The sequence below is a fragment of the Petaurus breviceps genome, unplaced genomic scaffold (assembly GCF_028583685.1).
Source record: "Petaurus breviceps papuanus isolate PSGF00001 unplaced genomic scaffold, PetGlider_PUasm1.0 103, whole genome shotgun sequence".
In the NCBI taxonomy this organism is placed as follows: Eukaryota; Metazoa; Chordata; class Mammalia; order Diprotodontia; family Petauridae; genus Petaurus; species Petaurus breviceps.
In genome coordinates this window covers 1,980,100-1,995,191 of record NW_027185588.1, presented here as the reverse complement: position 1 = coordinate 1,995,191, position 15,092 = coordinate 1,980,100, and the positions used below count along the sequence as shown (strand labels likewise).

General features: G+C 44.3%; 1 protein-coding gene across 5 annotated transcripts; it reads left to right on the top strand.

Moving 5' to 3' along the window:
• The first annotated feature begins 1,954 nt into the window (after positions 1-1,954).
• Positions 1,955-14,883, top strand: LOC138162743 (golgin subfamily A member 3-like). 5 transcript variants are annotated; one of them, XM_069090336.1, is made up of 3 exons: positions 1,955-2,020; positions 7,129-7,472; positions 11,674-14,883. In XM_069090336.1, exons 2-3 carry the CDS (start codon positions 7,193-7,195, stop codon positions 11,715-11,717), a joined length of 324 nt encoding a protein of 107 aa, XP_068946437.1. In that variant the 5' UTR covers positions 1,955-2,020; positions 7,129-7,192; the 3' UTR covers positions 11,718-14,883. The 5 variants fall into 5 exon arrangements, with proteins under 5 accessions (XP_068946437.1, XP_068946608.1, XP_068946286.1 ...); XM_069090507.1 differs by lacking the exon at positions 1,955-2,020 and adding an exon at positions 2,173-2,758 and having other exon boundaries at positions 12,228-14,883; XM_069090185.1 differs by lacking the exon at positions 1,955-2,020 and adding an exon at positions 2,173-2,758.
• The last annotated feature ends 209 nt before the right edge of the window (positions 14,884-15,092 follow it).

Genomic DNA, 15,092 nt, shown 5'->3' with positions numbered 1-15,092 from the left:
TCTAGCTAAACTGGCCCATCTGGTGGATCCCCATATATGACATTGCATCTCAAGCCTCAGTACTCTGGTTGTCTTAATAGATTATGAATGATGCTCCTGTGTCATGACTAATGATACGGCAGAAATTAAGGTAAACTGAGAGTCAAAGTTGTGCACTCAATTCACTTATTAGTAAGTTCAGTTATTCAGTCATTTTTTGCTTGTTTCTGACACTTGGTGACCTTATTTGGAGTTTTCTTGCAAAGATACTGGAGTAGTTTGCCATTTTCTTCCCCAGCTTATTATAAAATAAGGTGAAGAAACTGAGGCAAACAGGATTAAGTGACTTGGCCAAAGCCACACAGTGCCTGAGGCCAGAATTGAACTCAGGAAGAAGAGTTTCCCTGTCTCCATGCCTGCTACTACTCTATGGCACGACCTAGCTGCTGATTTCTATCAACTATGCACCAAGGTTCAGTTACTTTGCATGATTGCTCCAAAGAGAAGGGTAACATTTAGCTTACTCTCAACCAGCTTAGCTCCTGGCTACAAAAATGACAATTGTGGACAATCTTTCATGACAACTTCCTGGCAAGGCTTAAGTTGGCTGCAAATACCCTCCTTGTATTTCTTTCCATGTTGGGAATAGAGGAAGCTAAATGAAGTCAAGTCTAGAGGGTGGAGATCCCCTTTTCCCCAATACAGTAGAAATTTTGATATCTTTTTTTTCTTTTTGGAAGGGCAATTGGGATTAAGTGACTTGCCCAAGGTCACATGGCTAGTAAGTGTTAAGTGTCTGAGGCCAGATTTGAACTCAGGTTCTCCTGACTCCAGGGCCGGTGCTCTATTCAATGTGCCACCTAGTCACCCCTCAATTTTGATGATATCTTGAGAGGAGAAAGAAGAGGATTAGACATGACAATATGTTCAGAGCCACTGTATATACATTAGTTCGCTTTAACTTACTAAGTTAAATTAACAGGGACTTTATTAATTGTCCCCATTTTATCAGATTCCCCATTGCACATACATTTAAACTTCAAAGGCCAATGAAGCATTATCATCAATATAGATATTATTAATTAACTGCATTTTATAGATTTTGGAGCCTCAGACAGGTTTCTCTGACTCATGTCTGACTTTCTCTGACATATCAGGAGAGAATCCAGACAAGATCTGAACTCAGGTTTTTCTGCCTGGAGGGAGATAGACTGTAGCTTTTGATCTGATACTAAAAGTAGATGAATACTAGTCAGTTATATTGCACAGGGTATTTTTTTCTATTTCAGGCAGTGAAGAGAGGTCTGGATTTGGAGTCTAATCTCCTGCATTCAGTTCTCTGCTCTGCCATTCATACTGCCTTGTGTGACCTTAGTCTAACCACAGCCTTAGTGGACTTCAGTTTTCTCCTTTAAAATGAAGACTTTGGATTTGATGATCTTGAAGGTCCCTTTCATTCCAAATCCTAAGAACTACATGTCACCTGATTCCTTTCAAGTCTGATATTCTATGGTTCATTGATTCCTGAATTTAATCAATCAACCAACATTTATAAAGCACTTATTATACACCAAGCACTGTACAAGGCACTGGGAATACAAAAAGAGGCAAAAGACAGTTCCTGCCCTGGAAGGAGCTCACATCCTAATGCACAGGTAAACAACTGTATACAAAGCAGGCTGTGGATGGGATAAATACGTAATTAAAAGAGAGGAAGCACCGTGAGGAAGAGAAGTCAGGCCTGGAAACCATCCCCCAGTGGCCGAAGTGTGGTTGATCTTCATCGGTAGAGGGAGGGTCTTCCCAAAGGAATTTCCCTACTGTGACAAAAACACAGGTGTGGACCAAAATCAAAAGGCAGCCTCATTCTTATGGTCTGAATCAGGGCTGTGCTTGTAAATGTTTCACAACTGGCAGGGTGGCGCAGTGCCCGGGTGGGGTGTACACACTGTATGTACTTGAATTGTCTCCATCTAATCAATAAAAAAAAACAATAACTAATAAATCAAGCCCTGGTTTGCAGACACCGCCAGTTTGCAAGGTGAGCCTGTAAAAACGAGCTCCAGTAGCTCTGCCCCGGACCGTGCTGTCCCTAATGAGGAGTCTGCTGCTGCAGAATCCTGCCTGGGCTCCGTGGATGGGGTCAGCGGGACGGACACCAGTGGGGTCTACAGGAATCATCACGCGTTACATTAGGACGGGGTCGTCTTAGATGGCCATGCAGAACAGGGCGGGGGGCTCAGTGGGGCTAGGAGGCCCGTGGGGCTGGGATGGAGGTTCCAGCATCGAGGGGCTGTGGGACTGGCAGGTGGGTCGGGTGGGGTGGGATCACTGGGGAGGGCTCCTGGGACTGGGAGGGGCAGCGCTTGTTCCAATCCAGTCAAGGGGAGGAGCGCTAGGCTCGCCCCGTCCCCAGTCCCGGGACTGAGGAGAGCGCGTGAGCCTGGGCATTCTGCTGCCCACCGTTGGGCCTCTGGCTTCCGGAACTTCAAACGATCCGGGTCCCGGTTCGTGTCTGGTTCCCGGGAGCCCTGGGTTGTCTTCACGATGCGCGGAGGAGTCAGTTTCGAGAACCCGTCACTGCGGCCCCGCCGCCCATTGAGCCCAGGCCCGCCTGGCTCTCTGCGGCCAGCCCCGTGTCTGCTGGGTCTCCTTCGGAGGCGGCCGGGCGGGACCGGCCTTCCAGGCTGACCCCGGAGCTCTCTGAGCAGCAGCTTCTTCCATCTGTTAGGACACAGTCATAGTGTCTGTCCCAGGGACGTGCTGAGGATGGAAGGAGGTGAGCTCCGGAAAGCATTTTGGAAACCCGAGAGCAGTGTGTGAATGCTGCTGTCATCTTTTCCTTGTGGAGGCAGCCCCACCCAGCTTCAAATCCTGCCCCAACTCTTCCGAGCTGTGTGACCTTGGGCAAGTCACTCAGGTGAAGCTTAGGGCTGCGTCACCCCAGGGAATTCGAACCAAGCCTTCTTTCATCCAGAGTAAAACAGCTCCTTTTTTTTTTTTTTTTTCTGCAAACATTTATTTCTTTCTTTTTAGTTTTCAACATTCATTTCCACAAGGTTTTGAGTTACAATTTTTTCTCTCCCCCTCTTTCCCCTACCCCCACCTCAAAATAGCGAGCCTACTGAATACCCCTTCCCCCAATCTGTTCTCTCTTATATCCTCCCCCTTCATCCCCCTAACTTTCTAGTAGGGCAAGATAAGTTTTCATACCCCAGGTACCTGTATATCTTATTTCCCAGATGCATGTTAAAAACCAATTTTTAAACATTTGTTTTTAAACTTTGAGTTCCAGATTTTTTCCCCTTCTTCTCTCCTCACCCACCCCCACTGGGAAGATAAGCAATTCAATATAGATTGTACATGTGTAGTTACCCAGATCATTTACATAGTAGTTATATTGTAAAAGACTTACTATATTTCCTTCCATCCTATCCCCTCCCCACACTTCTATTTTCTCTTTTCACCCTATCCCTTTTCAAAAATGTTTGCTTCTAACTAACCTTTCCCTCAATCTGCCCTCCCTTCTCTCCTTCCCCCTCTTATCCCCTACCTCTCTATTTTCCTGTTGGGTAAGATACCCACTTAAAACAAGGTTTCTTAAAGATCTGCCATTTTGGGTCGACTCTTAAGAATCTGAGCATTTGTGACACTTGGGGCCAGATAGACTCTGAGCCCTTGTGCTAACGGCCAGATTGAAGGTGAGTCTTCAAGGAGGCTAGCTGGATCTTATATACAGAAAGACTGTGGGAGGGCTCTAGGGGTGATCCAGTAGTCTGGGGTGACTGGAGAAGGGTGGTTTAGGGAGGGTCTTGAAGGAAGGGATCAGTAGGTGGGGTGACTAGAGGTAGATAGCAGGAACCAAGAGAATGACATTTTCGTTGGATAAAAACATTGTATCAAAAAAATTTTGTTTCCACATCTTTCTCAAGTTGAATCAATACTTCCTCACTTTCTTTCCTATATGAATTCTTCCCCTCTATTTACCCTTTAATAGGTATAATACATAAGGGGAGGGAAGGGTAAGAGATTGATGGAGACATTGACAAATGAAAGGGGGCTGTCCCCTTTATAAATACAGATACAGAAACCCAAAAGAAAATAATAATGAACAATCAGTTGTCCATTTTAGATTAAGAAGTTTCATCCCATATAGCTGTCTGACAGGGAACATCATCTGATGAAGATTTCTGGTCCAGCACAGCACCACAGTGTCTTTTTGTTACCTTCGTGTAGAAATATGCTCTCCTGTGTCCATTCTCCTATAAAACATTACCTGTGGGGCCCTCACTGTAGCTGTTGTTCCTTCCTTCCTTCTTTGCCCAAGGTCACATGGCTAGTAAGTGTTAAGTGTCTGAGGCTGGATTTGAACTCAGGTCCTCCTGACTCCAGGCTGGTGCTCTACTCACTGAGGCATTTAGCCGCCCCAAGTGGAAAAAAAATTGCTATCGTAGTAAATATCAATATTATTATTCTTATTTATAATGAAATATAACTGTTTTCAAATCATCAGGTATCATGTTCTTTTAAAAGCCCAATTTATATGCCACAAAATCTAGATTTTAAAGTTGCTTTAGGGAGTGGCTAGGTCATACAATGAATAGAGTACCAGCCCTGGAGTCAGGAGGACCTCAGTTCAAATTCATTCTCAGATACTTGACAAATTTGTGTGATCTTGGGCAAGTCACTTAACCCCAATTACCTTGTCTTTCCCTGTCCTAAAAAACAAATTGCTTTAACACCATTTCTACCTCACAATGGTCTCTCAAATTTTACTATCTAAAAGAACTTTAGACATATAATACAATTGAGATATACAGTAATAACATAAACAACAAACTTCAGATGTTATCAATTGCATTTCTACCTGATCACATATACAAATTATGGATTTTAATACTTTTGGCATTTCAAAACCACTTCAAAGTTAACAGGTATGGAACAATTACATTAAATTAGAGAGATAGTAATAATGTTGTGTCTAACATATGCCTGTCATTGTGTTGAGCATTTTACAGTCATTATATCCTTTTGAACCCATAAAAACAACAATTATTATTTTCCCTGTACAAATCAGGAAATGGGGCAAAAAGAGAGAAAACAGCTTTTTGACACTGGAACAGAGAAGTGTGGAGTTTACTGAGAACAGAGGTTGGCTTCCCAGTGGTGATAATTCTTGATGGCAAAGGTTAGGGAATGCTCACTATAGGCTGGATCCCTCTACCTCTCCCTTCTCCCACAGCTGCAGAATTTACTGAGCCTGGGGTGGTTTGCAGCTGCTGGGGCAATGAAGGCAGAATGTATGGGACCTGGTTGCTATTCCCAAGATATGCCTGGAAGGGTGGGCTGCAAGGTGCCCAGGGGCATGGGGCTTCCAAAGCCACTGCCAGTCTATGATTGTGCCCTTCCCTTCTTTTTGCCAGGTGGGAAAGATTGATTTAAGTGTTCCCTACACTTCTGCAATCTCTTCTCTCCATCTGATCTGGGGAGGGAGTGGGGAATGCTGAGCAATCAGGATTGGAAGGAGGTGTTTTAGCATGGAGGAATTTCTGGAGTTACCCCCAGTCTCAGGAGTTTTCTCTGGCAATCCCAAAATGATTAATTTCCAAACTTCTTAATGATTCATCTCAAAACCTCCAGCTGCTAAGATGTTTTTAGCCATAGCTAACTTTTCGCTGTAGCTCCAGGCTGGCCAGACCAGGAACCACAAGGAAAAGAATCTTATAGGTTGATTGGCTTGTTTTTCTAGCTGCAGCCCTCATAAGTCTCTGGCTGCCTGCATTTTAAATATTACAAGGTAATAGACTCATTCACAGCACACATGAGACAGACACAGAGACACACAGTGAGTTACAAATTGACAAGACAAATACGGAGTTTTCAATTAATGAGACGGTGAGGGGAAATTAGAAACTTGTTAAAAATCCCCATCAGGAATTGGCTATTCTAGATGTTTTGTTGGCCTTTCAACTTAATTTGGTTTTAAGATAAAGTAGCGTTGGTCAAAAGAACACTATCATGTCCCACATAATATGGATCTATCTTTAGTTAACAGAAACTACCACTGACAATACTTATGGTCATGAGACTGGTACATATAAGGGGAGGCAGACTTATTAGAAAGATTTCTATCTTGTTAGCCATATTTCTAATTTTAGTTTCTGATTGACCCATAAGCTTATTTTCCTAGATCAATCCTCGAAGGGGGCCTAATTAATCCAAATTGATTTCATGCCAGCTGGTCCCTGCCTGAAAATTATCTCAAAGGAAATTGCATACTTCAACTAAACTAATGGGAGTCCTTTGGAAGTTAAAATAGGAGAACTAACTCGACTCCATCAAGGTTAAGACTCCAGGAAAAATGAATTCCAAGGTACCTGAGTCACTAGCATTTGTAGGCTAGGTTGTTTCTTTCTCCTACTCTATCAGTTGCATCCAAAGTCACAGACACCATAATTGTTGACCTGAAAGTTTGGTTAAAAGAGGCAAACAGGCGAGGTGATCTGTAAATTCATATTTATTCCCTTACAGCTAGCTGAAGCCAGTAAATATGTATGTACATGGAGTCAGAATGTGAATTCTGACTGTCTGATAAAAAGAATAAGGCTTAAATACACTTTAGAACAATCCCAACTCAGGACTCAAATTTATGATCTCCATATATGTTTAACCATAGTGTGAGAAAGGAATTGTCTTCACTGAATAGGTGGTAAATACAATAAGATAAGAGTGTTGACAAAGTGTCAGTTGAAATTATGACCCAGGATATATCCATTTTCTTTACCATTAAGCTGATATAACATAGTCTATGTCCATAAAATGTCAAGATAAGAAAAGTCCCACTGTTCAAGTGGGTGTCTTGGATTAAGGTGCCTTGTCCTTGGTAGACATTAACAGGAGAATACTCTGGTCAGCTTCACCTTGCCTTGTTGACACAGGAAGAGGCATTCTCTGAATTTACTCAGAGAGCAAAGGAGGGATATCTGGTATGTTGAGGAGCTTCTTCTGGTGGATTAGTTCAGGCTCTGCCCTTATTGAGGCACTTGTGCTATTAAATGATCATCCACCTAAACAGTGGCCCACAAAAGGGCATGACCACTGAACATGCGGTGTTGTGTAGAGGTGGCTTATGATGTTGATTTCCCACAGGTAAAGCTGACTGCATCAGCGAGACCTGCAGCTGGATGCCCTGAAACAGGAGCATCTAGAGCTCATGAAGCAGCTCACCCTGATCCAGGAGACTCTGCACACCCAGGAACAGGCCCTCAGGGAGCTAGAGACCCGCCATGAGGAGCTGCAGGCCCGGCTGGAGGAATTGCAGGGATACGCAGCCACCAAAGACATCACACTACAGGTTCGACAGAAAAAGAAGAATGTGCTGGAGGTGGTGCTGCAGGTGGCCCTGGAAAGCAAGGAGGAGTGGGACCGAGGCCCTCTGCAGCTGCAGGTGGATGCAGATGCCACCTTGGTGCTCTTGGAGCAGCTGAGGCCAGGTGAGGAAGTTCGCTGTTCCTTGGGTGACACATGCTGGGGTTAGAGAGAGGTGCTCACACAAGTTCAATGACAACAGAGTGGTAAAGGAAGGTTACTCTAAAAGACTTACAAGTTCTGGTCCATGCAATGACTAATCACTGACTCCAGAAGACTGGTAATGAAGCAGGCCTCCACCCCCTTGGTAGAGACCACAAGTGCAGAATCAAACTCTTTTTAGACATGACCAATGTGTGATTCCCCCCCTCCCCACGCCATTATATTTGTCTGTTACAAGGGGAGTGGGTTTCATTTACTTGGGGGGGAATAGAGGGAAGGAGATGAATGCTTGGGAGGAAAGGGTAATGAAAAGATACTGATGCAAAAAAAAAAGGTTTAAAAAAACATTTCAAAATGTACAGAAAAGAACAGAACCAAGTTGAGAAAGGGGACATTGACAAACAGGCTATGTGGGCCACATACATTCCATATATACTTTAAAATGATCCAAATTATATATCATAGAGATTCATGGTTTCATATATAATCATATATTCCTATATATACTTTTGGTTAATGTTGACAGACATGGTCATATTTGTTGATGCCTGTCAAGTTCATAATAAAAAAGGAAAAAAAATTAATTTCCTCTTATTAGATTTGACCCAATAGTTTTGGCCTGGGGCAACTAGGTGGCACAGTGAATAGAGCACCGGACCTGGAGTCAGGAAGACCTGAGTTCAAATCCTGCTTCAGACACTTAACACAAAAACTAGGCGTGTGACATTGGGCAAGTCACTTGATCCCAATTGCCCTCCAAAAAGCAAAAATAAAATAGTTTTAGCCTGTAAGATCTTTTGGAATCCTCACTATTATAATTGTCAACTGTTTTTGAAAAACATTCCATCTGTGCCTTTTCCTACATCACTGATAAAAACGTTCGATCAAGGCCATGTCCAGAGCCCTCTGGCACTCTGCTAGAGACCACTGTCCAAGCTGGTGCTGAATGAGTGACTAGTCTTTGGGTTTGGTTCTTCATCTCATTCTAAACCCATCTGAACATATTGCCTTCTAGTCCAAATCTCTTTTAATGGAAAGGACAGCATGTGAAACTTGGTCAAATGAGTTGCTCAAATCTAGGTAGATGCTAACTGCAGCATTCCCCTTACTGAGCAGTCTAATAACCCTGATAAGAAGGGAGATGAAAAGAGCTGGGGATGACTTTGGGAACGCTAGTGCCAGCTACCATTTCCTGGCTACCATCCCCTTTTCTAGCAGTTTGATACCCACTCTTTAATAATATGATCTATAATTTCTCAGCAACAGAAGTCAAGCTCCTCATTCTACATCTGCAGATTTCATTCTCTTCCCTTTTCTGAACATCAGGACATTTGCCCTCCTTTAGTTCTCGGCTGTGTTCCCATATCCCTGTTTGTGGCCTCACTAGTGACATCTGCCTTGTTTTTCCCAGTACCTTGAGAATTCAACTGTTCCTGGTGCCCTGAGGCCATCAAAGGCAACTAGGTCCCTTACTTAACTCAGGCATTATCTTCTTAACCAGCTATTTCAGTCCAAAGAGAATTCTTGGCAAAGAAAACAGAACAGAAATAAGAAAGGCTCTCTCCATTAGATTTTCAACTTGGAGTAGAGGAGTCCTGACCCTTGTTCCATCTTCCTCTTTTCCCTCCATGCAGTTAAAAATTTTTTAGAAGCTTTAAACCCTGAAAGCTTTTCCTTTTGTCCAACTTCCCTCCTGATCAAAGATGAGCAAGTTAAAACAATTCAAAGGCATCCACCAAACTGACAAAAACAAAGAAAACTGACCAAATGATGTTGGGTCTTGGCATTCAGTCATGTCCAACTCTTCATGACCCCATCTGGGGCTTCCTACTTCACCACATGGCCTAAAATGGACCTGAGCTACAGAGGAAGAACTCAGTACCAGTGAGAAGGCAGGCCAGTGAGGGAGAGGGTGACCCAAGCTCTCCCTCTGGGTGCTGATTAACAAAGCTTCTCCCCTTGAGGCAGAGGCCAGCTGTTCTCCTGTGGCTCTGCTCTGCTTGGTCCTGCTCTCACTCATGTTATTCCCCTTGCCTGGAAGCCCTTACCTGACTTCTCCACCAAGTAGAAGCTAAAATCCCTTTGAGGAGGGTCCAGCTCAGCCTCTCTTCTTCTGAATTCCTATAAAACTTAGATATGCCTGTCTTTCTCCATTATCTGTGTCTTACGTACTGAACTAGATTGTAAGACTCTCCTAAGTTCTGAATCCTGGGTACACACACAGTATGTATTCAATAAAGGATGGATGAGGGGAAAAAATAAAACCAATTAGAGCTGTCCCACTCTGGAGGGAGTGGGACAGTGACCAGCGTCACCACTGGCTGCCCCCGGGAGGGGAGGTCTTCTGACAGGGGTGAGTGCAGGCCTGTGCAACCTGTGGCCCTTGGGCCCTAAGCTGTGGGCCAAAGGATTTCCACTACATACAAAGGATGTTTTCCTCTACATTTTTCACTGGCAAAGCCTGCAAGCGACCCATGGCCCACAGGTTGTGCCCGCCTGCGTTAGGGCTCACCCTGTACTGGGGATCTGCATAAGGAGAGTCTTGTTCAGGTGTGAGTTGGAGGAGAGAGAATCCTCGGGCAAACCTTTCCAACTCACAAACTTTGTCATCCTGTGAGATGCCCAAAACGGAATGGAAACCCAGGAAAGGAGGAGGGTTTTAGGCTGGGAGAACCCTTTGTTGGGTATTTGGACTAGCGCCATGAAAGCGTGTTGCCACCAGATTGCACTTTCTTTACTAAATGACAAACAACAAGGTCCTACTTCAGTTGCTGGAGACAGCTGTTCAGGTTCTTGAGGGGCTCCTTGCTCACAGTGGGTGGGGGCTTGAGCAGCTCCTCCAGAAGGGAGGCAGGGACAGGGCAGTCTGGAATTTTAACAGGAGTCACAGGGTTGGAATTGGTCTCCCCCTTCAGTTCCTTCCTCTGAAAAACAGACGTGTCGTTAGTGCCTGCATTTAGGGAGAGAGACAGAGAGAGAGAGTGCAGGGCGGAGGGAGGGAGGGAAACTGATGATACACATGTGCACACCCAAGCTTTCTAATTCTGCACAGGAGGGCCGCCAAACTCGGCAAGTACAATGCCCACGTTTGGACGCCTTCCACGTGATAGCTAGCATCTATACGGTATTTTAAGGTTTGCTAAGGACTTTGCATATGGTAACTCACTGGCTCTCGGGTCCTTGGGCGAGCTACAAGCAGAGGTTGGACTATGCCCATGAAATCAAAGTTTAATTTTACCTCTGCCTGCTGGAAAAACCATTCATTTAGAGGCAAGCAATGTGAGCAGGTTCCTTTTCCCTTCCACAGAGAGAATTCCAATTAATCGAAAAGGATGAGGACAATCCCGACAGTGAACTTTATCAGGCACACGGCTGGGATCGCTCAGGATCATTGTTGTTTTCCACCCAGAAAGCCTGCAGCCACCTATGGCAAGGGGAGGCAAGAGGCAGGCCAAGAAGCCAGTTAAGGTGCATTTTCTGTGAAATAAACAAGCACTTAAGCAGAACTTTTCCTTCTGGTGTAGACAAAAGGCTTTTTAAAATCATAGTCCTTGAAGGAGGCTGAGAAGTGGCTTTGCCACTCCCATCCCTGTATTACATATTTCTGGATCTGGCAGGTGCCAAGCCCACAGAGCCCCTGGTGGAGCCTGGTCTGAGACTCACAAGCAGCAGAAGCAGGCACATACCTGCTCCTTGAGGCTCCGCACTTTGGCCTTCTCCTTTTCCAATGACTTCTGCAGACTCTGAACCAGCTGTTTCATCTGCTGATCTTCCTCCTCTTTGCGCTGTAGAACCGCCTGGACCTGGAGCACAGGAGGGAAGTGGGGAGGCATGCTGCCCTTAGCAGTGCCTGGACATCCACAGTCAGTATAAGAACCAGGCTTTGGGTGTCTGACGGCACTGCCACAGCAGGGGGCCTTGGGGTGGGGGCTGTGTGCTCTCCTTGGCAATGGCTCCCAGCAGCACCCTGGACACTCAGATGTGCTATTGGAGGATGAAGGGTTTTAGTTCTCTGTGAAGAGACTAAGATGCTTTCCCAGAGAAACTATGTAAGAAAGGTCTCCTTAGTTTGCAGGATGGAGAGACTTTACTACTATAGCTTAACCTTCTCAAGCAAGGGTGGTCCCCGATACATGATTACATGACGTATGCTTTTTACCATAGGAAACCTCCAAAGAAAGAGGCTAAGGAAGGATCCTCAGGAATGACCAACACAAACGCGACTTTTCTAAGCAAATATAAAAACAAACAAACAAATCACGTCAGTCATGTTGATTTGCTCCTGGAGGATAAAGGTGTGCCTTCAGAAAACCTTTTGGAGTAAAATTACCAATTATGCTATAGCCTTATGAAACAAGGGGAAATGTTCTCATTTCCACTGTGGAAATTCTGCCTCAGTAAGGACAGATAGGAAGAAACAGTGATTCTGCTTGTGGCTGGCTGTCAAATTCTTCCACTCCGTACTGTTCTCAAAGAAAGATATGTTTTGATTTTAACAACACTGAAAACCAACCCACTAGCACAAGGCTCCAAATACCCGCAAGTTCAGCTGCACTAAATTTGCCTCCTTCTTGGCTATCGCCATCTCCAGGATACTGTTGGGCTCCTGTAGGGCTTCATTGGACAGTCTCAGACCTATCAGCTTTCCCGGCTCATGTTCTACTTCGAGAGCCAACTTCTTATTTAACTCTTCAAGACACTTTATCTTCCTCCTATAGACTAGAAACAGAGGACAGGATCACAGGACCAGAAGGACAACCACAATGACGATCCCGCTCTGGCTTTGGCTCCAGCTCCCTCTCCAGCCCCACCAGCATCTCACGGTCACTGGAGTCCTTGAAGTGACTCAAATTCAGCTCATCTATGATTGCAGAGACAGCAGGTGGCTCCCAGGGATCCAGACACAATCAAGGAGTGGGCACATAGGAAGTTCCGGAAGCTGCAGACTCAGTGGTGGGTACTGGAATGCCAGTGTGCACACCCACACTCGAGCCCCCTCCGTTGTGAGGACGTGGTGAACATCTTGCTCCTCATGGTTTGATAAGCATTCAGAAATGATCATTTTAAAAAGAAGTTAAATGTTAAAAAATAAATGTTAGGTGTTAAAAAAATAAAAATAGTAATTTATTTTAAAAATAATTGAAAGAAAGAAAGAACAAATATGATATGGGGTCCTCCCATTCTGTTCTAAGCATCCCTTGCAGACAGTATGTCAGGAGTTGGCCAAATCAGTTTACCCTTTTTGGTTTTCAACTGAAAAATGAGGGATTAGAGAGATGAAGTCTAAGGCTACTTGTGACTCTGACATTCTCTGATTCAAATGTATGATCTGAAATGTAAAAGATGATGCCTGGGTCACTGAGCTTAACCTTCTGCCATTTCTACCTGCAGGTAATGGTCTGCCATTTGATGAAACAGAATAGTTACCCAAGACAGGGCACAAACAGAATTTTTCCAAGATGAACTCAAGTTTAAAAGTACTAGGGGAAGATTCCCATTTACAAGGGCTCTGAATTCATTCCTTTTGTAGAGTTGTGGGACTTTTCACAATGGAAGTAACAGATCCCAAGTCTGTCTAATCTGCCAACCTGGAATATCCCACCTTTGAGTTTTGTGGAGTTTTTTTTTTTGGAAGACCACGCCCACCCTGCCTGTTGACAAAAAGGCATCAACTCAGAGTGTGATAATATAAAAATGCCAATTTAATTTCAGGTTTTGTGCATATTCTGGGCAGAAGAAGAGGTTAATAAAATGTTGTGAGCTTGTAAACTTTTTTCCTTGTCCACAAGGACATGTATATATTTATAAGCATGAGAAGAAACTTGATGCTTACACAATTAAAGGGAAGAAGCCCAAGGGCTCTTAAGAGTATCCACAAAATGCTTAAAAAACTAAAACCTGGAGAAGGATCTATTCTCTTTCATGGATTTTTATATATAAGGAGATGTAACTAGTACACAGAACAGGAAGGGAGGTGTGGGATGAGGTTTTATCCTTATGGAAAAAGGATCTCATACATGAGACCAGAGAATCATCAAAGCACTGAAGCATGGACATATGTGCTGCATTTCCACATGTACATGACTCCACAAAACACCTAAACATCTCTGTGTATATGAGGAGAGGCGCAGGTATCTGACCCTAGAGAGGTGCATCATCCTTGGGATGGAACCACCCCCACATGGGCACTGGCAGGTGCTCGCATACACTTCTGTGCTCGCATCCCCCAGGCCGCAGCCATGGCTGGGCTAAGTCAGCGCTCAAGCCTGGACTCACTTCCTTGCTTCTTGTTGCATTTGCTCTACTTGGTGTTTCAACAGCTCATTCACCTCTGTAAGAGATACCATTTGTTCTCTGTCAACCTGCAAAGACTTGAAAATGAGAGAGATGGAGAAACAGCGTGAGAGGTTTGGAAAAGAACCATCTTTCAGTCTGCTCTGTGGCCTGCTTTATGGTAGGAGACGCTGTTTTGACAGGGATCTGCTAACGGGGGTGAACATGGGGACTCCAGGGGCACTGGACACTCCCTGAGCACCTACATATACCCAGCTGACAAAACATCACTTGGGGGCATCTGCTGCCTCAGTTATTGCAGTTTTCCTTCTGTGGATACTTGCTACCTTCCCGGCTGAGGGCCCCACCCCTGAGGACCTATTCTTAAAATAAGACACTTTGGAGAAGCCAAGGAGTTGAATCAAAGACCTCTTGGTGGCCAAAGTGATCATGAGATAACTCTGTCAGCACTTTCCAGACCTCTAACTGTGTCTCCATTTGGTCTCATTCTCTCTGCACCTCTTCTGAGGTTGGTCATTTGCTGTTGGACTTGGGTCACTCCCTTCTGTAACCTGAAATGCTCCTCTTCCACTGACTTCTTTGCATCCTGAAGTTTGATGAACTCCTTCCTCAAATTTCTCATCTCTAAATCCAGTCTTTTCTTTGTGGCTTTCAGTTCTCTGATTAGCTTGTCCTTGGAACTTGCATCCCTCCAGAATGCTTCCACCATCACATACTAGAATTACAGACTGTTCTTAGAATAGGGTGTCTAAGGTGACTTTTATTAATTAAAAATCCTTCTTTCAGTAGTTTCCATGCTGAAGCTGTATGAGCCCCTTTTTTTAGGGGGCCGATGGAAGAAAGTTTATATATGAATTTCAAGAAAACCAAGTCAAGGGTTAAAAGTCTGTCTTCGTGATCAACTAAAAGTTAACTTTTCTTCCTACAGAGTGTTATCACATCAATCTGAATTTTCACTTTTTACTTTCATTTGAAGGAAACGATGAGGAGCATCATTCTATGTTTTGTTGAAGAAACTGTTCTTTCACTTTCTGGTTTTTCGGTTTTTTTCAGAGCAATGTTTTCTTGCTGAAGGTTTTCTACCTGGGACAGGAAAAAAAGACACACTGTTATACCAGCCCCTGGGATCCAGTGAAACATTCAGTCCATTGAACCACCATCCAAGGGTCTGTTTTTATGTAGCCAATATGAAAAAAAAATATTCTCAGAGATCTATCTTTCCAGCCTCCCAGGGTCCCTAACAACCTTGAGGGATCCTAGCCCTTCCCCTCTCCTTTGCCTCACCCAGG

What these genes read in the sequence shown, in the direction of transcription:
- LOC138162743 (XM_069090336.1), top strand. Translation starts at nt 7,193, where the DNA reads ATGAAGCAGCTCACCCTGATCCAGGAGACTCTGCACACCCAGGAACAG. An exon ending in CTTGGAGCAGCTGAGGCCAG is followed by an intron (nt 7,473 to 11,673) that starts GTGAGGAAGTTC and finishes TTTTTACCATAG; the next exon opens with GAAACCTCCAAAGAAAGAGG.